At 52.4% G+C, this 27969-nt stretch overlaps 2 protein-coding genes across 4 annotated transcripts in view; one reads left to right on the plus strand and one right to left on the minus strand.

Moving 5' to 3' along the window:
• Positions 1 to 1187, plus strand: part of SMARCD3 (SWI/SNF related BAF chromatin remodeling complex subunit D3) — a 60563-nt gene extending 59376 nt beyond the window's left edge. The window contains exons 12-13 of the mRNA XM_084859735.1: positions 661 to 762; positions 878 to 1187. Of these exons, the coding sequence (XP_084715861.1) occupies positions 661 to 762; positions 878 to 931 (156 nt within the window). The 3' untranslated portion in view covers positions 932 to 1187. The remainder of the gene's footprint in view (positions 1 to 660; positions 763 to 877) is intronic.
• A 3762-nt stretch (positions 1188 to 4949) lies between these two features.
• SUSD2 (sushi domain containing 2) overlaps positions 4950 to 27969 on the minus strand; it is a 38815-nt gene continuing 15795 nt past the window's right edge. For 2 of the 3 annotated variants that reach the window (XM_084859736.1, XM_084859737.1), the window contains exons 8-15: positions 25496 to 25581; positions 25095 to 25363; positions 21277 to 21429; positions 18306 to 18467; positions 15256 to 15513; positions 14630 to 14902; positions 13372 to 13554; positions 4950 to 8008 (exon numbers count right to left, since the gene is read on the minus strand). In XM_084859736.1, the coding sequence (XP_084715862.1) occupies positions 7923 to 8008; positions 13372 to 13554; positions 14630 to 14902; positions 15256 to 15513; positions 18306 to 18467; positions 21277 to 21429; positions 25095 to 25363; positions 25496 to 25581 (1470 nt within the window). In that variant the 3' untranslated portion in view covers positions 4950 to 7922. The remainder of the gene's footprint in view (positions 8009 to 13371; positions 13555 to 14629; positions 14903 to 15255; positions 15514 to 18305; positions 18468 to 21276; positions 21430 to 25094; positions 25364 to 25495; positions 25582 to 27969) is intronic. The other variant, XM_084859738.1, reaches the window with a different exon arrangement.

The raw sequence follows: 27969 nt of genomic DNA on the forward strand, positions 1-27969 counted from the left end.
CAGGATACCCTGTAGTAGATTCTGATGCTAGGGAAAGTGGAAGGCAAAAGGAAGAGGGGCCGGCCAAGGGCAAGATGGATGGATGATATTCTGGAGGTGACGGACTCGACCTTGGGGGAGCTGGGGGTGGTGACGGCCGACAGGAAGCTCTGGCGTGGGCTGGTCCATGAAGTCACGAAGAGTCGGAAGCGACTGACCGAATAAACAACAAACTATATTCCGTGCTAATCAGTGGGGCAGTTAAAAAAAAAAAGTTCAACATGGCTGAACTGGTTACCAAATAATTAAAGTTCATATTGAACTGGAAGGTTAAGAAATACTGATGCTGTGACTTGGATCCCTACACTTAGCAGGGGGTTGGACTCAGTGGTCTCGTAGGCCCCTCCCAACCCTACTATGCTAGGATTCTATGATGCTGTGATCAATACCTGGTGCAATAATGAAGTAATCTAATTTTGGGGGAATAACATATCACTGTGTTCAGAATGGGGCTGTTTTTGTGATACCGTTCAGCATGCAAGGTTGTTTAGTTTCTTCTTGACATCAACGCATTGTCCAAGAAATCCCGCTCGCTGCTTTTGGCCTTTCCTCCACGAGAGCGGCATGTCTGCGTGGGTCCGCGGTGGGACTGTCCTGACACGCTGCCCCTCTGCCTGGCAGGTGATGACAGATGTGGCCGGCAATCCCGAGGAGGAGCGCAGGGCCGCGTTCTACCATGAGCCGTGGTCCCAGGAGGCGGTGAGCCGCTACTTCTACTGCAAGGTGAGGCACGGGGCTGGCTGGGCGGGAGGGCGGGCGGCTGGCGAGCCCCCGCCCCCAGCGGCACACACAGAGCAGTGGCGGCAGCCGTGCAGCACGTCCCCTTTTGCTCTTTCAGATCCAGCAGCGGCGGCAAGAACTGGAGCAGTCTCTGGGCGTGCGCAACACTTAAATGGCCGGCGCGAGATCCTGCTGGCCCTTCGCCCCCAGCCCCACCGGCGACCGTCTCAGTGTTTCATAGCTCCCTGTTGCGTAGCACATGGGCCGACTTCACGGCCAGCCCAGGGGCTTCCACTGCAGCACCGGCCTCACCAGCTTCCGAGTGTGTGCTGCCCACATGCTTCCTGCCCCCCTCCTCCTGCTCCTGCTTCAGCCACTCCAGGCCAGGAGGCGGGGCGTTCTGCTCTCGTCGTTCGCACCTGTCGTCAGCTGCTGGAGAACGGCGCCTGTGCATGGCACACACGGGTCCTTTTGGACTGAAGCCAGGAGGGCAGCAAGCAGTGCTCCCAAGTCCCTTCCTGCAGGGCAATGGATGGACAGTGCCCTGCCCGGCCCTGCCAACGGCCTGCTCCATGCGCCTTGCTGGCCCGGCTGTGGCCATAGGAGCAGGGCCCCATTCTCTGTGCTGACGGAGGCTGCAGGGAGGCCTGGGACTGGGCCAGCCACACTTGCCTGGACAGCCATGAGGAGTGAGCGGCCCATGAAGCAGCCATGCCTGGGCAGAGGGAACGGCCTCTTGTGCCAGGCCGTGAGCTGAGCCACCAGACCCTCCCCAACTGTTCCCAGGGCAAGGGCAAGCCAAGGCCCCTCCCCTTCCCATGGGAGAGAAGCAAAGAGGCAGGAGTTGCGGCCCCTCCCTCGACAAGCCCCCCCCCCGCATAACAGTTGCGTCAAAAGAGGCACACCCTGACCTTCCTCTGTAGCCGCATGAGGCGGGGGGGCTTTGATGGATGGTGCCAGTCAGTCCTTAGGCAGTGGGGCTGCCCATCAAGCGCCACAGAAAGCCTCATTTTGTGGGGGAATCCCAGAGCTGATGGTGGCGATGCTGTAAATTGCTCAGTCCTCCGCCAAGCGTCCTCTGACCGACTAGCAAAGGAAGCCAGTTACATCTGCTGGACAGCCAAGCCCAGGGCCACAGCTGAGCTGGAGATCAAAGTCTCCCTCGGTCTTGCTGCAGCCAGTGGAAGCAAGTGGAGGCTTGGGGCTTGTAGCCCTGAAGGGAGCGTTAGTTTCTCACAGGCACATCCTGCACATCTGTGCTGGGGCAGACGGAGCCCTGCTTCCCAAGCAGCCGGGGCGTGGCGAGCCCACGGCCTGGTTGTCAGGGCTCCCAAGGAACTCCTCCTGCCATGGCGTCAGCAAACCTGTGCCCCTCCCCAGGCCCCTTGTGCAGGACTGTGCATGGGACGTGCAGAGCTGCCCCCTGGCATGCACGCAGGAGCCTGCGAGGGGAAAGGGCCCCCCGCCAGCTCAGTCACTTGCGGCTTCAGCAAAGCCAAAGGGGCGGGGAAGGGCTCGTCGGCCAGCGTGCCCAGATCCTCGGCTGCTTGCAGCTGCACTCACGCTCTTTGCCGTTGCCCCCCCCCCCATTTGCAGAAATGCAGCCTGGGCTGGGGAAGGGGGCTCTGCCAAGTTGGGCCAGCTGCTCTCCTGGCGCACAGGCAGAGCTGGGGCCATGCCACCTCTGTGCCACACCCTGCGACCCCAAGAGAAAGCTTCCTCTTGGGCCAGGCTGTGCGCCCTCTCGGGGCCTCGGCCAGGGGGCTCTGCTCTGGCTCCAGCTCAGCAGCTCCTGCTGCTGGAGAATGTGCTGCCGGGCCAGAGAGTGCCCAGGTAGCCCAGCAGTGGGCGGCCTGAGCACAGAATGCCCCTCTTTCGCTGCTGTCCCACGGACCCACTCTTTGCCCTAGCCAGTGAGCAGAGCTGCGGCCAGTAGAAGATGCGCTTCCACAGCGGTCGAGCGCATACTGTGCATGCTGAAGGCCCCAGCTGCCGTCCCCAGCACCGCTTCCAGCCAGCGCCGGGAAAGGCCCCCGTCTGAGTCCCTGGGGAGCCCTTGCTGCCAGTCAGAGTCAACGCCATTGGGCTGGACGGGCCAAGGCAGCGTCTGGCACCGCAGGAGGAGGCTTCCCATGGTCCTGCCCTGCCCACGCGAGCCAAGCGGCTGGCCCCCTTGTGGAGCGTGATGTCTGTTTCCAGCAGCCAGGATGAGCCTCCCCAGGACCACAGCGGCGAGGAGGGGGCCGTCCCCTAGCAGGTGTGGGCGGGGGAAGGGCTGGCCTTGGTGGCCGCTGGCTGAGCAGCTGGCAGTTCAGGAGGCCTGCAGAGGGAGAGTCCACCCTTGGCATGGCCAAAGAAAGCCGGGCGTTGACTCTCACTGGCACAGAGTCCAGATTCATTTCTGCCTTGACACCTCTGAAGCAGAGAGGATGGCTTGATGCTGCTGTGGCTGAAGCCAGACGCCAGGGTGCTCAGGCAGCGCCTCTGCCGTCCTGCCCCTCCTCAGCCAGGGCTGTGTGCTCAGATCCACCTGGTGTCCAGGTGGGAGGGGACCTTCCCCCTTGGGACAGGATGGGCTGCGTCCCGCTTGCCCTCCGTGTGCAGGGGGCATGGTGGCTGCCAGCGCCACCGTGAGGACAGCGGCCCAAAGAGCAGGGTGGGAGGATCTTGCGGAGGGAGAGCCCTCCGTCACCTCCCCGGTGGCAGGCGGGGGCGGGTGTGTGTCCTGGAACGCCTGCCCCGGCCGACGCACAGCCACAGCAGCCTTCCCCAGCCTGCTGCCCTCCAGATGTTCTCCCAGAATGCCCGGCCATTGGCCATGCTGGCTGGGGATGATGGGAGTTGGAGTCCAAAGCATCTGCAGGGCACCAGGTCAGGGAAGGCTGCCCCACAGCTTGCAAGGGCCTGGGTGTGGGGTGGCCTTGGAATAGAGGCCGAGAGAAGCCCCCCCCCCCAGGGCGCTGTGGGCTGGAGCTGTCAGCCACTGGGAAACGTGCCCTCCTTTCCCTGGGCGACTCTGTCTCTTGAGCGGCGTGGGAAAGGCGCATGAGAGCAGCTCTGTGGGTCCCCGAGGGGCTGGTGTGCGAGGCGAGGCAACGGTAAGGGGCCTAGCCAAGGAGCCCCCGGTGGACAAGGGCCACAGGCAGCGCCCCTGCAGCAAGGCCACAGGCTGGAGGCCGGCCCTCCCCCGTGAGAGCGAGTGTGTGTCTGTCGGGCAGGGGGCGACGCGACGTCCAGCCCGTTGTCGAGGGCGGCCCCTGGGAGCCAGCCCAAAGGCCCCCCGTGGCCCTGCGTGAGAGCGGTCTGCCGCCTCTCGTTCCCAGCCCCCGCCCCCTTGGAGCGCTGCAGGGACCCGCCGCTCCAAGAGCTGCGCTCCGAAGCAGGAGAGGCTGCGCGGCCGATGGCGCCAGGCATGCCACTCAGCTTGCGCCTGGCCCTGGCTAGGGGGTGGGCAGGCCGCGACAGCCTCTCTGGGCCAGCGGGCAGGCCAGGCCGGGCAGAATGGCCCACCGGGGCCACAGACCCTGGCTTGGCACAGCCGCTGGCCGGGCTGAGGCAAGCACACGCAGGGCAGCAGGCGCCAGAGGTGCCTGTGCCTCTGCCCCAGGCGCGCTGCAGCCAGGACGAGCGAGCCTGTGCTGGGCAGAAGGGTGCCAGCCAGCAGGTGCTGCCCCCGCCCAAGCGCATCTGCCCCAGCCAGCCCCTGGGCCCGCCAGCCGGAAGGCGCGGTGTGCACCAGTGTCCGGATGAACGGCGGACGGCAGGAGCGCTGCCTGAACCCCTGGCGGCTGCTTGCAGAGGGGCCTAGAGGGGGCAAAAGCGGAGCGGCCATGGGCTGCTCTTCCTTTGCCCAGCCCTGCTAGAATAGCCCCTGGCTGTGCGTGGGGGGCTGAAGCCCAGTATCTCAGGCAGAAGCCCCCATCAAGCTGGGGGGAGGGGGGCGGACCAGCAGATTCTGTTACCAGGGGAAAGTCATTTTCATAATTGCTGCGTCATTTTCCAGTTTCAGTGTTTGTTTTAACATGTTTTGTTCACAGCAGTGTTGGCCAGAAACCCTCTCTAAGGCCAGCACCCACTTGGGCCTCTGGGGTGGTGAGGTGGGGCGGGGGGGGGGGTTGAGAGGAAGGTGCAGACCCCATCTTCTCCCTTTGGTGGCTGCAATGTCTTTGTTGTATGGTGCAGCGTGATTCCTAGAAAAGCTTTTAAATAAATACTTTATTTGTATCCATTGTGCATAATCTGAGTACTTCATTTAGCAATTTGCTAGTCACACAGAGAGATACAGATCGCAACTACAAATCATTTTGGTTTCCTCAGAAATTCAGCTGAAACCTGAGATGAATTTCAACAGAGAAATGCAACGTCCCGTATTTAGGTAAGAAAGAAGCAAAACAAATACACAGGAATAGGGTGGGGGATACCCAGCTTGGCAGTAATAGATGTGAAAAGGGTCTCAGGATTGCAATTGATCACAAGATGAGCATGAGTCAGCTGTGTGATGAAGCTGCAAAGAAGGCTAACGTGATTTTAGGCTGCATCACACTTTAAGGTGGCATGCATGGCTTGAGCTGGCTGACTCTCTGCTGTTTCTTTGTTCAGGGGACCTTCCCTAAGGGTTCTGTCTATGATGTGCTGGAACCAGGTGACCAGGCACCTTCTTCATAGGCTGGCTATCATTGGCAGGGAGGTGCCAGGCTTGACCGTGTCCTGCATCCAAACAAAGTGTGGGTCAGAGGCACTTCTATGCTATCTTGCGGAGGATTGTCCTACAAGCAGACAGTAGAGGCTGAGAGAGACTCACCTTGCACCCCAGAGTGTCACCTTCGGCATATTCAGAGTGTTTTCTCCCCCTCCCTCTGTGACCTGGTTCACACGACATGACAGCCCACTGTTGCTTAACTTACCCACAGGGCCTGTTGCTTCACGGCAGCCCCTCAGCTTGTCGTGTCGTGTGAAACCAGGCGGCAGGGGCTGCTTGAGGGTTAGACAATCCTCAAATAATCCATGGCTTGTTTTAGGGTTATTTGGGGGTTGTGTAACCCTCAAGCAGCCCCTGCTGTCTGGGTTCACATGGCATGACGAGCCACAGCAAGCCACGTGACCACAGGCACCATGCAAAAATGGGTGCCTGACACAACATGGCCGCCCTCGTGGGTGAATTAAACCATGATGGGCTGTTGTGTTGTGCGAACCAGCCCTCTCGCTCTCGCCTTTGTCTCAAGCCACATTCCTGCAGGCAAATGGCCCCTCAGGGCCCATCACTAGCCGTTAAGGCAACAGTAACCTCCTTGTCTCAGAGGCCCAAATACTTATTTGCCATGATCAGGATGGCCAACTCCCCATGCTAATGTGAAAGGAGGCCTTCTTATGCAGTTAACTAACAATACTAATTTGGTCAACATGCTAAGTATGTCAAAATGTCTTTGTACCCCTTTGCTTGTATATAATTTCTAGTTTGCTAGTACTGGAAGAAATCAGGTACTTCACTGACGTCTTTTGCATTATATCACTGAATGGAACAAGCTTGCCATCTTCAATAAAATGAATAAATCTTGACATACAATATTTCTTTGAGCAAGTGATATGCCCCTGGTTTCTTGCAGTTCTTGTGCGAGCGAGGGGAGACATGGTGGGTGCCAGCTGTCCTATATGTACTCCGTACTCCAAATTTCACTGCTATCCAGTATGGCCCCAGCTGCTCGCCGTCGGCCTCCTCCCTCTTGTTCCAGGCTTCATGACGAAATACCAGCAAATGGGCCCAGCTTTGCATGGTTGGGAGCAGCTGTTAATGGCATGGAGGCTGTGAGCAAATCTACACAGCTGTCAGTGTCAGACACATTGCGCCCACGCAGCCCGAGCGAGGCCGTGCCCACCGGTGCCTCTATGCACGGCCCCTGCTGGGGGCACACCCCCAGTAGCCCCCAGGGGGCTGCCCCGCAGCAGGGCGGAGGAGGCAGGCGCATCGTCTGTCCCTTGGCCTCTCGGCTGCATGGGCTGCCTGCGGCCAGCAAGGCTCTGCGTTGGCCAGGGAAGCCTGGCACCTACTGGCTGGAAATGGTACTGCAGGCCTCAGCCTCACAGACAGAGCAAAACTGATGTGTTTTACAACAAAACCACCCCAAGGCGCATGCCCCTAGGGCTCCCTCCGGAGACAGGCCACGTTTCAGGAGTTTGGCTTCCACAGCCTTGGCACTACGGCACGGGCAGGCAGGCAGACAAGATACACATCCTCTTTTATACTATAGATTTCCTGACCATTCTATCCATCCAGGCACTGTGGTCAATACTGCCGCACGAGACTTTTGTAACAGGAGGCACTGTCACTTCCCCCACTATATACAAGTGTGATTCACCTTGCTCAGTCGCAATGCAGCATCTGCTGCTAGAGGCTTTTATTTGTACAAGAGTTTTTAGAATCCCTCTTAGTCTCAGGTGTTCAGAGCCTCTCGTCGTTATACACTTTCAAGTAAAGCAAAGTCTTGCATATTCGGGGTCGGATGGGGAAGGCCTCCCCCTCTTCCAAGACAAGGCCTGCAAACCACGAACCATCCTGTTGCAAATAAGTGTGGTGGCGGTAGTGGGGGCTCTAGCCAGTGGGCGCAGGCATGTGGCTGTGCCCGTTAGTGCAGCCACGGCTTACCTTTGTATTGGGGGACAGGGAATGGGAATGGCTCCTTTGATGTGGCTTCCAGTCAACACATTATGTTGTGGCCATGAGGCCTGCCGTTTAGGCCCTCTCTCAAAAAAGGAGACTGCAGACTGAATGAATGAGTCGCTGATAGGTGTTGCAGGTATTAGATCACACCTCACATTCTGGGACAAAGAAGGAATGGTTGACCCTCATTTCTGAAAACAAAGTAACTCAGGTCCATCTCTTGCCCTGGCCAAAAGTTGGAGGTTCCTGAGCAAGCAAAGAGAGGACATAGAGAGCAACACGATAGTGTTTGATGTATTTGCCTATATTAGCAAAGCCAGAGATTAATTTTGGGTGGTGCACTTGGTAAAAAAGTCAATTGAAGCCAAAGTGTGTGGTATTACCTAGTGGTCGGGGGGCATGGAAACCTCAGAACGGAAAGTCCCTCTTCAGGTGGTAGAAAATCCTCTTCCTCTCGTGGTAGATTCCGCCCTGATTGGCTAAATGGGGAATTGTCCATCTGACCAGGTTAGACCATCCAGCAGACCACTGCCAGGCTCACAAAGCCCAGGATCCCAAGCGCAGACCCAAAGGGGAGTGCCCGCTGCCTCGTACCTACGGACGGGAAGGACAAAGACTGGTGTTGCCGTAGGCAGAAGAGCGCCTCCCTGGGGACTGCTTCAGGGCGTGCACGTGCAGCAGACGCCGAGGGCGCGCATGTAGCGGCTGGTTTCCATCTAGCTGTGGCTGTGCCTACAGTGCCACGTTGCATCAGGAAAGGACGGGATTCTACAGGTGAGACTTCCTGGTTTTGTAATGCATTTATAGACTTATAATAAGACACTGTGAATGCCATGTTCTGACAGAAAGGTGACCTGGAGCGGTTCCAGACGGGGGACTCAGAGCTACCAATCCAAAGGCATTGGGCAGCTGTTCCATCTTTTCCTCCTTAATGGATATTTTATGGTAACCAGTGATGTGGGTTTTTAGAAAATTTTTAACTGGAAAATTTTCCAATGCAAATTAACATGCATAGGGAAAAACATTTCAGTTTGTACCAGAAAATGTGCTGATGCCCTAGAGCAGGAGCGGGAAGCCTGTGGCCCTCCAAATGTTTTAGCAGATGCAGACAAGCATTGCTGGTCAATTCGGTGTGGATGCAACAGTGGTCGAGATGGAGGCTTTCTCGCAGCCTTCACCATCATAGAGTAGTTCTCTGGTTGGATCCTAGTCTGTGTTCGATCAGACTCATCCCAGGTTTTCCTCCAGCAGCACTCTAGCCTTCGCCCCTCCTGCTTTATCACCCTCAGCTGCCTGCCAAGCCAGGGAGCTGGCCTGCTCCTACCAATGGGCAGAGGGAGCTGAGGAGCAATTGTGCCACCTGCCAGGCCACTTCCACATCCCACCGGCCAGCCAGGGCTTTGGCAGTGTCACAGGCAGACAAGGCAGGAAGCTCCCCAAGGGCTTCAGGAAACCACTCGGATCCAGCGGGCGCCCAGGGCAGGCCATTTCGACTGGCCCACCACCCCTGCAGAGGGTTGAGCCATCAGCCAGTCTAAAACTAGCCGGAAAGTGATCTGACCATGACAACGGAGTCACGTGTCGCGTCTCCGCCTCTGGAGCACCAACGCCACCTGAGCTGAACGCCAAAGCACGCGCGGGCCCTGCTGCGCATGCGGGGCCAGGTGCTCGCTGGCCCGCCCACGGCTGCCACGGTGGACATGAATCCCGCGCCACTCCCGACTGAGCGACCTCAGCATGGACGCTGACGTTCCCCAGCCCAAGAAGCCTGGCACACCGGTGACTTGGTAATAACCTGTAGAATCTGATTCCACAGCGGCCATGTCTAAGATAGGGATGAATCTGCAGTTCAGAATGAACTAAATCCACTTTTATGCATGGAGAGGAAGTGGGGGCTGGAGGACTTGCAGAATGAACCTCTAAAGGGCGACCTGCTTCAGCCAGGCCTGGCACAGAACTGTCACAGACCCTTCCACTTGCGTTTCACAATGGCCTTTGGCCCCACTGCTGACCTCCCTCCTGTGCGAGTATCTGCCAACTGGGGATATGATCCCTCCCGCACGTCATGCTTCTCGGGCGCCCACAGGCCAGTGTATGCACATGCTCCAGTGGCCTCCAGAGGGCAGCAGCTCTCTGCGTGGAGGAGCCCTTGATCAGCCTTCCGCCATCGAGGAGGAGGAAAGGTGCTCTCCACCCAAGGGAGCTGCTCAGTAGGAGGGCCTCTGCCTTCTGGCCAGGCAGCTGTGGCCAGTGCTGCATAGCAAGGGTGCTCTTCCACAGGAGAAGGGCAGGGCGGGGCGGGGGCCTTTCGGCTCCCCTGTCTTTGGCTGGCTGTCCCCCACCCCATGACAAAGCCAGCCTCCCACCTTAGTTAGCTAGTTCTGTTTCATTTTAAAACCAACTGACCATGTCTAGTCCTCTCTCTCTGCTTGGCGAATAGATATGCTCAAGTGGAAACTGGAGTTGATTTAGTCCTTTTGCTGAGCCTGGGGTTGGTCTCACCCACATCCTGGACAGCTTGCCATACAAACTTACCTGGTTTTCACAAAAATCAAAGGAAACTCTGGAAAAGGGGCCCTATCCTTCTCCCCAAGCGCAGAGGCCTGAACCTCCTACGAGTTCAGGCTTAGACTTAATCCTCATGGGTGATGGCAGCTAATGCTATCCCAGTACAGTCAGAAAGCTAGAAACATAAAAGGAATACAGACTATGGAAGGAAAAGACTCTCCAGTAGTGGTAATCTGCAAGGTCTGTGCAACGTTTGTTTTCTTGCCTGAGATCAACATGGCCTACATGTGCAACAAGTGCAAGTTGATCACGCTGCTCGAAGAAAAAGTAAGAGGACTGGAGTGGCAAGTGTTGACCCTCCAGGGAATAAGAGAACACAAAGAGTTCTTGGACAGAACGGTGGAACTGCAGCAGCAAAGCAAAGTACAGAAGCTAGAAGAGCAACAGCAAGCTGAGGCAGAAAAGGAAAATGCTGAGGTGAGGAAAATGAAATAGAGGATACTCCTTGGAAAAGAGTGACAGGAGCAGAAGAACTAGAACCCACTCTACACCAGTGGCAGAAATGGAACTATGGAACTATGGAACTGTTTTTAGGTACTTGACGATGAGACTGGAGGACAGCCTGCAGAGAAAGAACTACAGGGGAACCTGCATGAGAGTGAGCAAGAAGCTGAAGGTCAGCCAAGCAGAGGCTTGGCTGCAACAACAAGGCCTACAACAACGAGAATAGTAGTAGTGGGAGACTCCTTGCTGCGTGGGATCTAAACCCAAGTATGTCGCGAAGACCTGTGGACTCGCCAGGTATGTTGTCTCCTGGGAGGACAGATTAGAGATGTGACTGAAGGTTGCCTGCATTCATTAGGCCCACTGACAGGTATCCCTTTCTTCTCATCCATGTGGGAACAAATGATACTACCAAGCGCAGCTACGAAGAGATCACGTCAGACTTTGAAGCTTTGGGAAGGAAACTCGAGAACTTTGGGGCCCAGATAGTTTTCTCATCCATCCTTCCAGTAGTTAGAAGAGGAATAGAAAGGGAAAGAAAAATACTCCAGGTGAATGACTGGCTATGAAGGTGGTGCAGGCACGAGAGATTTGGATTCTGGGACCACGGGCGATACTTCCTGGAGGATGGACTGTTGGCAAGGGACGGGTTGCACCTCACAAAGGATGGGAAGAATGTGTTTGGCCACAGCATGAAGAACTTCATCAGGAGGGCTTTAAACTGAATCCTACGGGGGAGGGAGATGTAAATTTGGGGGTAACAATGGATGAAGGCTCATGCACCACAACGGAGAGAACAGCTCTAATAGTGCCCAATAATAGTCTTCTGACACATGTAGGAAGAAAGCCAGACTTTGTTTCCCATACTCTGGGCATTAGTATATAGACATCGAAGACCATGTGCTAATGTCTATATACTAATGCCCAGAGTATGGGAAACAAACAGAACTTGAACTCTTAACACAGGAGGGAAATTATGACTTGACAAGTGTAACTGAAACTTGGTGGGATGACTCCCATGACTGGAATACAGCAACTGAAGGATATAACTTGTTCAAAAGAACAGGAGGAACAGAAAGCGAGGTGGAGTTACACGATATGTTAAAAATACATATCTCTGCATAGAAATACAGGAGGTGGAGCTTGGTGGCCCAATCGACAGCATCTGGGTTAAAATAAATGGAGCACAGAATAAAAGGAACATGGCGGCCTGAGTCTACTACTGGCCACCCAATCAAGGAGAAGATGAGGATGAAACTTCTGAAAAGCAAATTGCCAATGTTTCAAGGAAGAATGATGTAGTAATAATGGGAGACTTCAATTTCCCCGATATTTGTTGGGAGACAAATTCTGCAAAATATGGCCCCTCCAGGAAATTCCTGACTTGTGTGGCGGATAACTTCCTCCTACAGAAAACAGAGGAAGGAACTAGAGGATCGGCTATCCTTGACTTGATCCTAACCAACAGAGATGACTTAGTGGATAAAGTAGCAGTTACAGGAACTCTGGGGGAAAGTGACCATGTGATACTTTAGTTCTTGGTTCTAAAGGAAGCAAAAGCCGAGTGTAGCCAAACGCGTACACTGGATTTTAGGAAAGCCAGTTTTAATAGAACTATGATAAGTACGGTCCCATGGCAAGCGACTCTAATGAGGAAAGGAGTCCAAGTAGTTTGAGTTCGAGTAATCTCTGCATTGTTTTCAAGGTGCTTACAGATGGATTGCTTTATCATCTGCTCCAGAGTTTTCCTAGGGATTGATGTCAGACTGACTGGTCTGTAGTTCCCAGGTTCCTCCTTTTTACCCTTTTTGCAGATAGGGACCACATTAGCCCACCTCCAGTCATCTGGCACTTCTCCCGTCCTCCATGATTTCTCAAAGAGAATAGACAGTGGTTCTGAGAGTTCTTCTGCCAGTTCCTTTATTACTCCAGGATGCAGTTCATCTGGCCCTACAGATTTGAACTTATTCAAAGGAATTTGGTGTTCCTTGACCGTATGCCTATCGATCTCAAGCTGCAATCCTGCCCCTTCAGCCTGTACTTTGCCTTTGCCAGGGGGATCATAGACCCTCTTTCAGGAGCAGACTGAGCCAAAGTAGGAATTGAGCACCTCTGCCTTTTCTTTGTCATCTGTTATCGTTTTGCCATCCTTATTTAATAGCTGAACAACCATTTCTTTCCTCTGCCTTTTACTATGCACGTAGCTGAAGAAAGCCTTTTTATTGTTTTTAGCATCCCTTGCTAACCTCAGCTCGTTCTCAGCTTTAGCCTTTCTGACGCCATCCCTGCAATTCTGTGCTACCTGCCTGTACTCTTCCGTTGTTGCTTGGCCTTCTTTCCACTTCCTATATGTGTCCTTTTTTGTTTTCCGGTCATCTCTAAGCTTTTTGTGAAGCCACATTGGCTTCTTATGTTGTCTTCTGCCTTTTTCTTCTTGTTGGAATTGTTTGTAATTGTGCCTTGAGAATTTCCTTTTTAAAAAGCTCCCACCTATCTTGGACTCCTTTTCTCGTTAGCATCGCTTGCCATGGGACCTTATCATCTCTCTCTCTCTCTCTCTCTCTCTCTCTCTCTCACACACACACACACACACACACACACACACATCCACCCTCATGTGCTCACACTGGCTGACCAGAGAAGAAGAGGAGGGAGCCAGAGCTGAGCAGAGCAGGCTGGGGGTCCTCTGCTCCTTGCTACTGGCTGCACTGCTCAGTTCTCTGCCATTCATCAAGTTGCCCAATTCAAAGCCCTTGGACTCTGCTCCCCTCCCCCACCTGTGCAATGCATCAGAAGGATAATTGTTGACTGGTCTTCAGACCAACGTCCTTTGCACCCGGAACGCAAAGACCAGTTGGGGTTCAGCGAGGTTGAGAGGGCTGGAATGGTGGCTGCTGTGACCATGTGTCTCCTGGGAAGGGGGGCGGAGCCGAAGTGCCACCTACCTGCATTTGGCAAGCAGCTGGTGGGGCCTCCTGACCAGGCACCGCTGTCCTGGCAGACTCGTGTTGCAGGCCCTGTAAGGGTGTATCCAGGACTGCAGTGGAAGCGGACGATGGACCCGGCTAAATAGTTGGTTCCTTCTTTCCTGCCATTTGCAGGGGGAGCCAGCCAGCCGCAAGAAATCACTAATGGAGAAATGTAAGAGTGTTCTTAGTCATGCAGCTCCACGCTGAAACGGCAGGGTCCACACCGAGGGAGAGCCTGGCGTGCAGCGGCAAGTGGGGAGAGTCGCTTCCAGGGCCAGCCTCAGCCATCCCAGCTCAAGGGGATCTCAATGGCCAGACCGTGGGAGACAGTGGCATTTTGAGACCACCGGGGAAGCCGCTACCCACCAGGGTGGACATGACTGGGCTAGCTGGACCACCTTTCTAATGCTACACAACAGAGACGCAGAAGCCACCTTTAGGGCCAAACCTGGGGGGGTTGGGGGGAATGCATGCTGTTGATGAAGGAATAGCATTTGCAGCAGTGTGAAGGGCAGGAAAGGTGCAGCTTTCCAGGTGTTTTGGCCTACACCTCCCACCATCCCTCACCATTGGCTATGCTGGTTAGGGATGATTGGAGTTGTAGGCCAAAACACCCAGAGGGCCACAAGTTGCCCACCTCCGCTCTACAGGGAGAAAGCCTCAAAAATCTGTTTCTCGGCTCTAGAGGCGGGGCAGGCATGGCCATCTTCCACTCTGCAGAGTCCACTGCACACGCTGAGCACTACAGTGTAATGTACTGGGTCACTGATGTGCCCAGGGCTGGGGATACAGATGAGAATTTGACAGTGCTAGCAGAAGAGCTCCGATTACAGCAGACACATCTGTCACATGGCTACCAATAATTGCCCTGCTGCCACCTTCTTGAAATTAAGCCTCCAGAAAGGGACTGGATTTCGCAAGGGTTGAGAAGCTTATTCTGGGCCAGAATAAGGCTGCTGTGCAAGGGCAGCCCCAAGCAGACAACAGACTCCGAATGTGCTCTGTGAGCTCATATTGAGCTGGGGGACTATTCTGTCTAGGTCTTTTGTGGCGGGGTGTGTGTGTGTCTTTTCTTGGGACTATGTTGCTTTGCTAGATTCCACTGATCACCAGTGCCGGAGGTGAGGCACGGAATGGTTCATACAGCAGTGGAGGCATCTGTGCTGAGAACCCCCCTCTTTGCATGTCCCTTACAGGTGCCGAAGGGCCCCGTTGGTCTTCAGGGTCTGCTCACCTGGCTGCAGGCTCTCTTTCAGGTGCCTGAAGCTCTGCTGGGACGACTTAGTGCTGTTTCCAACAGCTAGGTCTCTGGTTGTCAGGACATCAAACCTGCAGAAAGGGTCCGACTGGCAAAGCACGGCCATCTGGTGAACAAGTGGGTCAGTTGGGTCCTCAGGGGGAGAAAACACGGGCACAAAAGAGGGGTCGTGCTTTGGTCCACAGAAGAAGTGATGCAACAAGTACTGTGTGTCGTAAGTGAAAAGGGACGTTTCATTTATGATGGCCCCTAAAAGGAGGAAAAGAGATGCGGTCACTTCTTTGTTCTACCTAGCCCAGCCTTCCCCAACCTGGTGCCTTGCAGGGGTGTTGGACTACAATTCCCATCATCATGCTTAGGGATCCTCTGCTTTTTGTGAGAACAAGCCTCGCAAACAAAGCAGGGAGGGGTTGGCTGATCAGCATGAGTTGTTCTGTGGTTTCAAGCTGCAAGACTTTCCATCAAGGCAGTCCATGCCTGGTCTGGGGATTGTTCTCTTCATCCTGCTTGAAGCTGTCTCCAAGGAAGTCACTTTGGAGAAGAAATGGGGAGCTGGGCTACAACTGTTTTGAACCCATGAAGCTGCTTCCCTGGTGACTCACAGTCTGCGCCAAATGCAAAGAGCTCTTCGGGGCTGCTGCCGCCGCCAGCCTCAAGAGTTGTTCCGTTGCGGAAGGTCAAGTCGTCCTGGGGGTTGCCGTTCATCACCCCAAAGAGCCCCTGCGTGCGATTCTGGAATTTCTCTGGCAGCAAAACGGTCAGGCTCAGCACACTCCCTGCCCTCCCACTCACTTCTATGCCAACTCCAGAGGAGAACATGACGGTGACATTCCGTCCAGGGGAGGTAGAGAGAAAGAGGCCTGCAACAGAGAGGAAAACCAGGTGAACTTCCCTGTGGGGAGCAGCAAAGTTTCAGGTAGCCACACTAAACAGGAGTGGCTGGAAATAATTCAGGGCAAATCCTTGAGAATCTTATCCCTGTTTTCATCCTGCTCACTCCCCCGCCTCCCAGGGAGGGTTTGCTGGGAGATGGCTCAGCAGAATTTTAGTTTCCTCCTCCAGGACTCATAGATTTGCTCTTAGCTACTCGGCAAGTTAACCCCATCAATAAGGGACATTGGAGGTTGGACTGCCTCTCTTGCTGTTTATTTGTTTTGGAACAATCTTGGAAAGCTGAGGCACACCCAATTCTTGGCTTTACATAATACCAGCAGGCCTCTCCAGTTGGAAGCTTTGTGGCTTTCAGTTCTGTAGGTTGCCTGGCAGCCAAATCACAGCTCTAGGCTGGAATCCAAGATACAGAAGTTCAAGTGACTAACACACACACACACACACACACTTGAACACACTCTGTTTATATGCTGTATAACTTGTATTTTTTTTTCTTTTGTCATGAGCTCCTACTTAGGCTATTTTACTGTAGCTGTTCCACAAGCACATCGGTGATAGATTAAGGATTATAATTAGTTACTTCCTTTGTTTCTTTTGTCATCTAGTTCTATTATGTTTCTTGTTGTTGTTTCCTTTATTTCAGAAGAAAGTAAAATGTCATGGGGAAACGGTGAGAACGGTGCTCAGGCGAGAAGAGTCGCCTCTTTTTCCTTATATGGACACCCATCCAGACCCTCGCTATTCATCACCCTGGGGAGCCCCATGCAAAACACTCAAGCTTCTGTGGTACTCAGCAGTGAGCCTCCTTCTCAGGCCTGTAGCCAGAAATGTTGTGGGGAGGGGACCCGAGGGGATGGGGAATCCTCGCAGAACAGCGAGAACATAAAAACACTTTGCATAACGTGTGGAAAGCTATTTAATTGCATTAAATTTTACCCCCGCCCCACCCCCCGCCCCAAAGCAATCAAAAATGTAAACAGGAGTGCCAGGTGCTTGTCGATCACTGCCCCGGCTGGCGCTCCCTGGCCAGAGCACAGGCAGGTGGGCGGAGCAGCTGACGTCTCTGGCTGAGACATCGGGCCAGAGCCCTGCTTGCTCACCTGCTTTCCCATCTGTCACCAGGGGCAGATGGGCTGTGTGAGGATCGCTTAAAAAAGAGAACAGGGCACACAGAGGAGGAGCACGGAGTGCCCGAGCAGAGGAGCTGCCGCCTTTGTGCCTTTTCCTGCCTTGACTTCATTGGCTTCTCTGGGGTTTGCCGTTTCCCACAACCAAACCTGTGGCCACTGCCTTCCTCTCTTGGTGGTTCCTTGGCTTAGAATCCTGCCCCCACCAGGGTCTTCATACAGATTTCACTGCCTTTCTTCCACTGGCCCTCCTGCCTCCCATCTGCCCAGTTTTGAGGCTGGCTTATCATCGGCCACTTCCACCATACAGCTTAGTTCAGGGGTCTTGTTTCTTTTCAGCCAGGGGGGGTGACAGTTCCTGGGGGGACATAAGAAGTCGCCTCTCAGACCATCTAGCCCTGGGTTCTCCTCTCTGATTGGCAACAGCCGCTCTCAAGGATTCCTGGCAGAAAGAGGCCCGTCACCCGTGGCTAGGTGAGGTCCTCTTTGCTAAGATACTTCTGGGCTTGGACCTGGGGCCTTCGGCATATGCTCTGCCACTGAGGCACCGTGGTTCCTCTCATGAATTCAGGCCCCCATCCAGTGGGGTTTGCGGTGAACTAAGGAATTCAACTAGGCTCTGAGCCACACTGGTTGGTTCTCCTGGACTTAAGTTCTTGACCAGGTTTGTGTTCTTTCTTTTTTCACTTCTATATCTGTTGCTGCTTTCCACCACTGGTGGTCACTTTCCTTGTTGATTATTTCAGTCTCGTCCTTGTGTTTAAACACAGAGGAATGCACTGCAGCATTTCTGACGGCGTCCCTCATCAGCCCTGGGAAGCGGGCCCAGCTCAGTGGTGGAGCCCCTGCTTTGCATGCCGAAGGTCCCCGGTTTGATTCCTGGCAGCATAAAAACATAGAGCCCTGCTGGGTCAGACCCAGGGTCCATCCCATCCAGCACTCTGTTCACACAGTGGCCAACCAGCCACCTGCGGGAAACCCACAAGCAGGATAAGCAACAGCATCCGCTCACCCATGTTCCCCAGCAACTGGTGCACATAGGCATAATGTCTCTGGTACTGGAGGGAGCACAGAGCCATCAGGACCAGTAGCCACAGACAGCCTTCTCCTCCAGGAATTTGTCCAAGCCCCTTTTAAAGCCATCCAAATGGGTGCCCATCACTACGTCTTGTGGAATTCCACAGTTCAACTCTGCACTGCGTGAAGGATTTCCTTTTATCTGTTCTGAATCTCCCACCAATCAGGTTCATGGGATGACCCCGTTGGGTTCTAGCATTATGAGAAAGGGAGAAAAATTACTCCCGCTCCACATTCTCCACCCCATGCATAGTTTTGTACCCCTCTATCATGTCTCCCTTTAGCCTCCTTTTTACCAAGCTAAACAATCCCAGCTGCTGTAACCTTCTCTTATAGGGGAGATGCTCCAGCCCCTTGGTAATTTTAGTGGCCCTTTTCTGCACTTCCCTAGCATTTCCAGGCAGGGCTGGGAAGGACCCTGCCTGAAACTCTGGAGGGAGAGCCGCTGCTGCCGGTCAGTGTCGACAGTGTAGTGAGCTGGATGGACCAAGGGGCAGGGGCTCCAACTCGGTATAAAGCAGCTTCCGATGTTCCCAATTCTGCCCTTTCTGTGTCACCTTTCAAGTCCATCCAGGCTTGTTCAGAGAAGTTGAGAGCTTTGTGATTCAACAGGACCTCCAGTGTGTCAGAGTGATCCGGAATGCGTATCTCAACCACATCTGAGTTATTCTCCTGCATCGCGATGGCAGAGAAGCCTGTCACCTTGGCCCTGGTTCCTACTAGACAATAAAAAAAAAATCAGTGCAGTGCACCAAGCTCCCGGGGATTGAAAGTGACTTGTTTATATCATATTAAAATGTGCACTCTAGCTTGTGATAAGACAAGAGAATGCTAGAAACCAAATTCAAAATTTTAAATATCAACAAGCTTTGAAGTCACAGAAGTCTTGGGTAAAAACATCAGTTTTAACCAAGAATCTAAAAATTCCAGCAGGCTGGGCTTGATAGATCTTACCTGGGGGGAGGGGTTTCCACTTGTGTCACCACTGAAACGTCCTTGGTTCTTACATGATGGCCTCAGAGTGGGCAGTAGTGGGACCTAAAGCAACACTTCCCCCAAATATCTTAATTTATAGAGGTGAGGGGCACGCACATATAGATCAAGCCATTCCCTAAAATAACCCCTGTCCATTTAGGGCAAGGACAATGTTATATATGGCCCATGATTCGCTCCAGTTGGAGTCAGGCTGAAAAGTTACCAGAGCATGCAAGATAGTGGCCAGTTCCTTTTCCTCTAAAAAGGGGCCCAGCTGGCATATCAAAGCTGGTGTATCAGCAGTCTCCTAGCACCACTTTCGAGAACAGCCCTATGAGGCTGGAGCAGAAGCCCTGCAGAACTGTGCCCCCCATTCCTCCAACCCGCATGAATGGGCCAGAGGGATCCAACAGCCAAAGGCACTGAGAGCTACTGAGAAATCCAAGAGAATCAACGGAAGGGGAGGGCCTCACACTCCACCTCGGTCCTGGTCTAGGCTCTCTGCCAGGGCCCCTCGGCCCCCTCGATCCCACAATGCAGCCACCACTGCCCACTTTTCACCTGGGCTAGGAATGGCCTCTAATCCCACCGCCTTGTGTGATCCAGCCGAGGCTTCTTTAAGTCTTACTAGAGCTGCTTTTTTAAGGACTGGTGGCTGGATCCTTCTTCATGCAAAGGACGGGGGGGGGGGGCAGCATCAGGATACATCCTCAAGTGCCGAGCCCTGAAACTGACCCAAGTAAGCTGGCCAAAAGGAGCCTGGGAGAGACTCCTGGGGCAGGTGCCGTCCCAACACAGACCCCACGTTGGCTTGGAGACGAAACGCTTCCCCTGAGCAAGGCATTTATTTATTTGCAGAAAGTCTTTCCAGGCCACCTGTCAGGGCAAGAGGCCTGTGCGCCACCAAGCAGTCACCCCAGGCCCCGGGGGGTCCTGAAGCCCGGGGCGGGGTGGATGAGAGTATACAAAGCAACTCAAAGGTGCCAGCTTAAGAGCCCTGCAGGCCCTGGATCAGACCAAGGAAGCACCATCCTGCTTCCCACAGTGACTGGCCAGGCGCCCAGGGCAGAACATCTGGAAGCAGAGCGCGAGGCGGTGGCGGTGGCCACGTGCAGAAGCTCTCGCACAAACGCGAGTGGCGGGAGAGAGAAGTCCCGCCCCTCCCGAGTCCATCTTTAAGCCACCTTTGCCCCGCCCCACACCCTTGTCCCTTGGTGGCGCTGAGAGATGGCCTTCCCAGTCTGAGACTGATACTACTGTGGGCCATGGGTGTCTCCATACATCTAGACACCTCTTCCTATCAAGAAGGGTTTCCCCTGCAAAATGCCCGCCAGTGCAGCCATTCTTTGGATCTGCAGCGGCTACGTCTGTGGGGTGGTGGAAATATGGGAGGGAAGGGTCGGCACAGTCTCCCCCAGAGCTCTCAGCCATCCTTACAGGATCTCTTCTACGGTGTTAGGCTTTATGACGAAGGGTGGTCTATAAATAAGGTTTAGATAAAAAGTAAACAAAATAAATGTCTCTGTAAGGCAGAACAGTATCAGTGGAGCAGTTGGGTCATTTTAGACCAGGGTGGGGAATCTGCCCCCCGATGTTGTTGGACTCCAACTCCCATCAGCCCCAACTAAAATGCCCCAAAGTCAGGGTTGATTTTATTAAGTTCAGAATCTGTTTCTTTTAAAATGTTTAAATTATTTTAATATGGTGTTTTATTATTTTATCTTGTTGTGCACTGCTCCGAAATCTTTGATGTGGAGCTGTATATAAATATTGTAAATAAATAAATAAAGGGAGTAGAGGTTCAAAAACATCTGGAAGGCCTCAGCTCTCCACCGATGTTTTGGACCCTGGACTTAATGGTCTTACTGGGGGAGGTGGGGTCTTTAGATAGCCGTGTGAGTCATTTAGCTGTAAAGCATGCAACAAAGATTTCTCTCCTCCCCGCCCCCCCATGTTCTACAAATGCTTCTACATTCCTGACGTGATAGAGCAAATAAGCAACATTCCAACTCTGAGGGGGAAAAAAACATTTTGAACATGTGCAGCTTTTCATTTTAAACGCACTTAAATCATTGCACCATCATGGCTACTGAAATAAAATGGAATTTGCTTCTCCTGCCCTGATGCTAAGCACATTTGGTTCAGAATAAGCACCATTTTGTTGTAGAAAAGGATAATATATTGTTTCTCGTTACAATATTTTTAAAGTAAAAATGATACAATGAGCATCTGCAACCATGTACATGCCTGGCCGGCCCCCTGCCTCCACCTATAAAATGTTTTCAGAAGTCTCAGGGGTCATTTGCTGGCAGGTTTCAGCCCTGAGGTCCAGTATTACAGGGAGGGGAGGCAGGTGCCGGGAGGCAGAGGGAGTGGCTGCTTAAGGCCGCCCCGGGCTGCTTGGTCAAAGTGGGCTTTGAGGGGGAGACCTCCCCGTCTGCTGCTCTTCACCTTGGCTTCTCCACTGGCTATACATGGGCTGGCATGAAACAGGGAATGTGGTGAAGCAGGTTGGGCTTTGTGGTCGGGGCGGGGAGGTGTCACCAGCCTCACCTTCCTCTCCCGTCAGCAGGTTGGCACGGCGGGTTCTCGCTTGGACTCTCAAGGATGTGAGGTTGGATTCCAACACTGTGTATTCGCCGAGGCCTTTGAATGTGAAATTCATGCCATCAAAAGTGATAAAGTGAGGATCTCCAAAAGCTGCAGCTGTTAAACAAGCACAGAGAGAGATCTTAAATCATGAGAGTTAGGAAACTGACATGTCAAGTGGAAGGAGTTACCTGGAATCCTCTGAGAGCTGGCATCCAAATGACCCTGCACCTAACAGGTACCCAGGGAGATATGCAATAAAAATACCATAGAGGTACTTCACACCTGATGCAACAAGCACAGGAACACAACCATAGATAAAATCCAACCCGAGAGCTACAACTAAAATAAAAATTAAAGTGTGAGCGAAATCAAGCAGCATTAAAAGCCCAACGGAACAATACTGTCTGTACTGCCTGTCTAAAACATAGTAATGAGGAAGCCACCCTCACTTCCCTCTGGAAGGCAATGCACCACCAGGGTGCTGCCACCACAGAAAAGGCCCTGACCCAAGTATCCACCAACCCAGCCTCTCTAGGTGGAGGGACACATAACGGGCCTCTGATGAGGACTGTAAATTATGGGCAGGTTCATATGGGATGAGGTGCTGCTTCAGATATCCTGGCCCCAAGCCCTTTTGAGGCCAGGCATAAGCAACGTGTTTAGGCCTGTGGCCTCATTTGGCAATTTGAGAACCTATCCTGGGCACTATCACAAAATGGCTGACATAGGTGGCATGGCTAGTCACAAGGACAAATAAACTGCCCAAAAGACTAAGCACAAGGCAGAGGCAGAGTCTGAGCCCCAACACACTAAGCAACTCCTTTGAACCCACACTGTTCAGCACTGGCAGAAACCTGTTTCACAGACGGCAAATTCATTTCTCCCCACCCTGCCACCAGCTAACTTGTCCTGCCCTCAAATATTCTCTTCTTTCACGATGGATGTCTCCCTTCTTTTTCCTGCTGGCTGGGCACGCCGTGGGGGACAGCATCGTCTGGCAGCTGCCCGGCACCTTCATTTCCTGAGAATGTCTCTGAGCCCCACAGGTGGCCCAGAAGCATTCATGGGAAACGAAGACAGCAGTGGCTGGAGGCCCTCGCTTTGCTCTGAAGCTCCCCCAGCTGCCAGTAAGACAAATGGCACATTTCACTATTAAAAATAAAAAGTGGGAGGGGCAGGGCACCTGAGCAGGTCCCCAGAAAGGTGCCCAGAGGCACCCTGGAGCCCAAGGGGCCGTGTCGCCTGCCCCTGGCCTAAGGCACCATTACAATAATCTGTCAGTTTGAAACATTGTAAGGATTTTTTTAAAAGTTAATTGTCACTGCACAAAGTGTCTCTGAAAAATCCATTGCTGGTTTATTTCTTTTTTACTCCTTTTAAGAATCTCAGGATCAAAAAACGTTTTCCACAATTGGAAGTCTATACAACAAGGCTCCAGCCATTTTCCAAACATCTTTGAGGCTAACTGCTTGAAGCAGGAGCTCCCTGGATGTTCTGGATATCATACTGGTTGGTGGTCTGGTAAACATTGTTTACCTCGGCTTCCAAAAGGCTTTTGACAAAATCCCTCACCAAAGACTCCTTGCTGAGTTTGCTCATGAGTCTTTGGTGAGGGACTCTGTCAAAAGCCTTTTGGAATAAGAGGAGAGGTCCTCTTCTGCATCAGTAACTGGTTACAGAACAGAAAGCAGAGAGTAGGAATAAATGGTAAATTCTCCCAATGTTGTTTATTTGCTCAGTTGCTTCTGACTCTTCGTGACTTCATGGACCAGCCCACGCCAGAGCTTTCTGTCGGCCGTCGCCACCCCCAGCTCCCCCAAGGTCGAGTCCGTCACCTCCAGAATATCATCCATCCATCTTGGCCTTGGTTGGCCCCTCTTCCTTTTGCCTTCCACTTTCCCTAGCATCAGCATCTTCTCCAGGGTATCCTGTCTTCTCATTATGTGGCCAAAGTACTTCAGTTTTGCCTTTAATATAATTCCCCCAAGTGAGCAGTCTGGCTTTATTTCCTGGAGTATGGACTGGTTTGATCTTCTTGCAGTCCAAGGCACTCTCAGAATTTTCCTTCAACAAAATTCTCCCAATGGAGGTAAGTAAATCATAGAATCATACAATAGTAGGGTTGGAAGGGGCCTACAAGGCCATCGAGTCCAACCCCCTACTCAATGCAGGAATCCAAGTCAGAGCATCCCTGACAGATGGCTCTCCAGCCTCGTCTTGAACGCCTCCAGTGTGGGAGAGCCCACCACCTCCCTAGGGAATTGGTTCCACTGTCGTATTGCTCTAACAGTCAGGAAGTTTTTCCTGATGTTCAGCCGGAATCTGGCTTCCTGTCACTTGAGCCCATTATTCCATGTCCTGCACTCTAGGATGATTGAGAAGAGATCATGGCCTTCCTCTCTGTGACAACCTTTCAAGTACTTGAAGAGCGCTATCTTTTTCTTTTTCTTTTTTAGGTTCTAAACATTTCCATCTCCACCAGGAATAGGCCTCGGGTAACGAGAACGGGTCTTAACTGCCGTGCCGCCACTGCACCACCGCCCTCTTCATACATTCATACTTTTGCTTCCATAGACATGATGCTGGGAATACCTTTTAGTCTGGAATGGGTTGCATGCAGTGGAGGCTGATGGCTCCAATGTCAGCGGGGCAGGGGTCCCAAAGGGATCTGTATTGGGACCAGTGCTTTTCAACTTATTCATAAATGATTTGGAATTAAGAGTTTGCAGTAACATGGCTATGTTTGCTGAAGACACCACATCACTTAGGGTGGCTAAACCTAAAAGGGATTGAGCTCCAAAAGGATCTCTCCAAACTAAGAGAATGGGCATCAAAATGGCAAATGTGGTTCAATGTAAGCAAATGTAAAGTGATGCATGTTGGGGCAAGAAATTCCAACTCCAGTATAATCTGATGGGATTTGAGCTAGCATAGCAGTGACTGACCAAGAAAGAGATCTTGGGGTTGTGGTGGACAGCTTGATGAAAATGTTGACCCAGTGTGTGGCTGCTGTGAAAAAGGCAAATTCCATCTTAGGCATAATTAGGACGAGAACTGAAAATAAAACTGCCAAGATCATACTCCCCTTATACAAATCTATGGTGCAATCACACTTGGAATACTCTGTACAGTTCTAGTAACTGCACCTAAAAAAGGATATTGTAGAGCTGGAAAAAGTGCAGAAAAAGGCAACTAAAATAATCAAGGGGCTGAAGCAATTCTCCTATGAGGAAAGGTTACAACAGCTGGGATTGTTTAGCTTAGAAGAGAGGTGAGAAAGGGTAGACATGTTAGAGGTGTACAAAATTATGCATGATGTGGAGAAAGTGAAAGTGAAGACATTTTCCTCCCTCTCTCATAATACTAGAACCCAATGGGGTCATCTCATGAAGCTGATTGGTGGGAGATTCAGGACAGATTAAAGGAAGTAGTTCTTCAAACAGCACATAGTTAAACTATGGAATTCACTGTCACAAGATGTAGTGATGGCCACCCATTTGGTTGGCTTTAAAAGGGGATTAGACAAATTCCTGGAGGAAAAGGTTGTCAATGGCTGCTAGTCCAAGCTACTACTCCCCAAGTGCGACCTCCAGTATCAGAAGGAGTATGCCTATGCTGGGGAACATGGGTGGGAGGGTGCTTTTGCACTCGCGTCCTGCCCATGGGCAGCTGGCTGGCCACTGTGTGAACTGAATGCTGGGCTAGATGGACCCTTGGTCTGATCCAGCAGGGCTGTTCTGATGTTCTGTAAACGGACGACAAAAATTCAGTGAACTTACCAGCACGGGGTGGGCGGTATCTCCTGCAGCCACTGGAGGGACGGTGCTTGGAGTAGACCGAGCAGTTATCAGACCACAAGCAACAGTAGTAAAAGCTAATGACGTCATAAAGCCAGTGGGAAAAGCCAGGGACTCTGGGGGGCTTTTTGTAGGGGGGAGCACCCCAGTCATGCCCTCGATCAGGCGTGCTTCCCCCAATGGAGTCTCCTGTGAGGACCTGGGTTCCGGTAGCATCATAGCAGCACTGTTGCCCTGCAGCATATTGTGGGCTGATGGGAGGAAGAGAAGGGAAAGCAGCTCAAAATCCTTCAGAAGGCAGAGGCCTTTCCAAAGAGCTTCATGGGACTTGACTACGAGCCATTAGGCCAAACGCTGAGATACACCTGGAAGCAGAGACTTACCTAGCCTGAACAGACCTCACACAGTGCACTGCGCCTGGATGGTAAGTGCAGATGCTCCCTTTTTCTATATCACAGCCGTAGTCCGTCTGGAAGAGAGAGACGGAGAGCAGGTCAAAGTCATTGGAGCGCCATGCTAACTTTAACCCTGGCTAGACGAACTATTGGTTGATTGATTTAAAGCATTTATATCATACCTTTCAACAAAATTAGCAAGGTGGCTTACGCCAAATAATTGAAACAGAAAACCTACACATGTGGCAACCCCACGTAAAGTGTGTTACGGCAAACTATCCTGGGCGTTACCATGGCAGGAATGACTGTGGTCAAGTGGTGACTGCCAAAGCTATGTGTGCCATGGGGTTTCAGTGCTCGCTGTTCATTCACTGGATGAGTTTACACATTTTCTTTGAGGGCTCATCATTTTTTATTTCTGGCAGGAGTTGGTTAGTTACAACACTGGAACTTGGGAGTGGTGCAAAGATTCATGCAAACAGAAAACCAGCCCTGCCTGTTCTCTGAAGGGCAAACAGATAAGCTGAATGATCACAATATGGGTCACTGCTGCCAGTTGTGTAGCAGGCATCTCTGGCTGATGCCAGCATGCACCTAGGTGGTCTCCAAACTCACAGGCTGGGGAATGAAGCTTTGGGCAGGTCAGACATCCCAAGCTCTGTGGGGCAGCCTTTCCCACTCAGAGCCTGTTCTGGCTTCACAGCAATCCTCCTTTGATCCATGGAGGGTTGGGACCTTGCTCAGTTCAAAGGAGACGAAGATGCTTCCATAGTTAGCCAAAGAAGATGCTCCCATGGTCAGGCTCAGCCTTTTGGTCCTGCTAGATTCTCTGATGACTTCACTCTCACATGCACTGCCCTGCCAGCTCATTGGCGTGTCAGGCTGTCAGTCAATGAGAAAACCTTGTTTAAATGGGAGCCCATTCGCTCCAGAGGCACTTTCTGGTTTCTTGGACTCCAGGGCCTGAGATATCCTTCAAATTCCCCCATAAGGGCTTGCGACTTCCACTGAAAATCCATCTTTCAATCTTTCTCCACTGGAGGCAGCATATGACTTAATTTATCCTGACCAAAAGACATGCAGGAAAAGCCCCCTTAAGGGCTTGGAATTGCTAAATCATAAAAGAGCTCCTTCATAGGCCTGCATACATTTAAACAGTGGGCCAATCCTCTCTTTTGCTATTCTCTAGTTGTCCTTTCGTACACTATATTGTTAGGGTGGTTAGAAATGGTGGCCAAGAGGTCATAAGAGGAAATGGCATTTCATGGAAATGGCAGGCAATTAGCTGGGAACCGGCTGGCTAATTACCTGCCATGCCACTGCATGCCATACACCACCACATCCCGGGAGTGGTCGTAACCCACGTGGAGCACCTGCTTTGCACACGGGAGGCCAAGGGTCAATCCCGGCAGCATCTCCTGTTAAGAGGATGAGGAAGCGGTGGACGAGCATCGCCTCCCTCCACAGAGGCACCAGAGCACCTCTGCCACTTGAAAGAGACCCACCTGCTCCAACCTGGTGCCCTCCAGCTGTTCTGGACTTCAACTCCCATCAGCCTCAGCAAGCATGGCCAATGGTCAGGAATGCTGGCATTGGCAGTCCAAAACATCTGAAGGGCACCAGGTTGGGGAAGGCAGGAGCAGACAATACTGGCTAGATCAGGGGTCCCCAGCACAGTGCCCATAGGCACCTCCAAAGGCACCCATGAATGGGTCCCCAACATGATGCCTGCAGGCACCCAAATGTTTTAGACACACAAACATACACACACTTACATGAATTTGTATGAAATCTACACATTTTTCTACAATTATACATAGGCTTGAACAAATTCTCAAGGCACAATTACAAACAATTCCAACAAGAAAAAAAAAGGTGGAAGACAACAGAAGAAGCCAATGTGGCTTCACAAACAGCTTCGGGATGACCAGAAAACAAAAAGGACACATATAGGAAGTGGAAAGAAGGCCACGTAACAAAGGAAGAGTACAGGCAGGCAGCACAGAATTGCAGGGATGGCGTCAGGGAGGCTAAAGCTGAGAACGAGCTGAGGTTAGCAAGGGATGCTAAAAGCAACAAAAAGGCTTTATTCAGCTACGTACATAGTAAAAGACAGAGGAAAGCAATGGTGGTTCAGCTATTAAATAAGGATGGCAAAACGATAACAGATGACAAAGAAAAGGCAGAGGTGCTCAATTCCTACTTTGGCTCAGTCTTCTCCCAAAAGAGGGTCTATGAGCCCCCTGGCAAAGGCGAAGTACAGGCTGAAGGGGCAGGATTGCAGCTTGAGATCAATAGGTATATGGTCAAGGAACACCTAATTACTTGGAATGAGTTCAAATTGCCAGGGCCAGATGAACTGCATCCTAGAGTAATAAAGGAACTGGCAGAAGAACTCTCAGAACCGCTGTCTATTCTCTTTGAGAAATCATGGAGGATGGAGAAAGTGCCAGATGACTGGA

The sequence above is a fragment of the Heloderma suspectum genome, chromosome 5 (genome assembly GCF_057233095.1).
Source record: "Heloderma suspectum isolate Gila_16-S chromosome 5, 16-S_ref, whole genome shotgun sequence".
Classification (NCBI taxonomy): Eukaryota; Metazoa; Chordata; class Lepidosauria; order Squamata; family Helodermatidae; genus Heloderma; species Heloderma suspectum.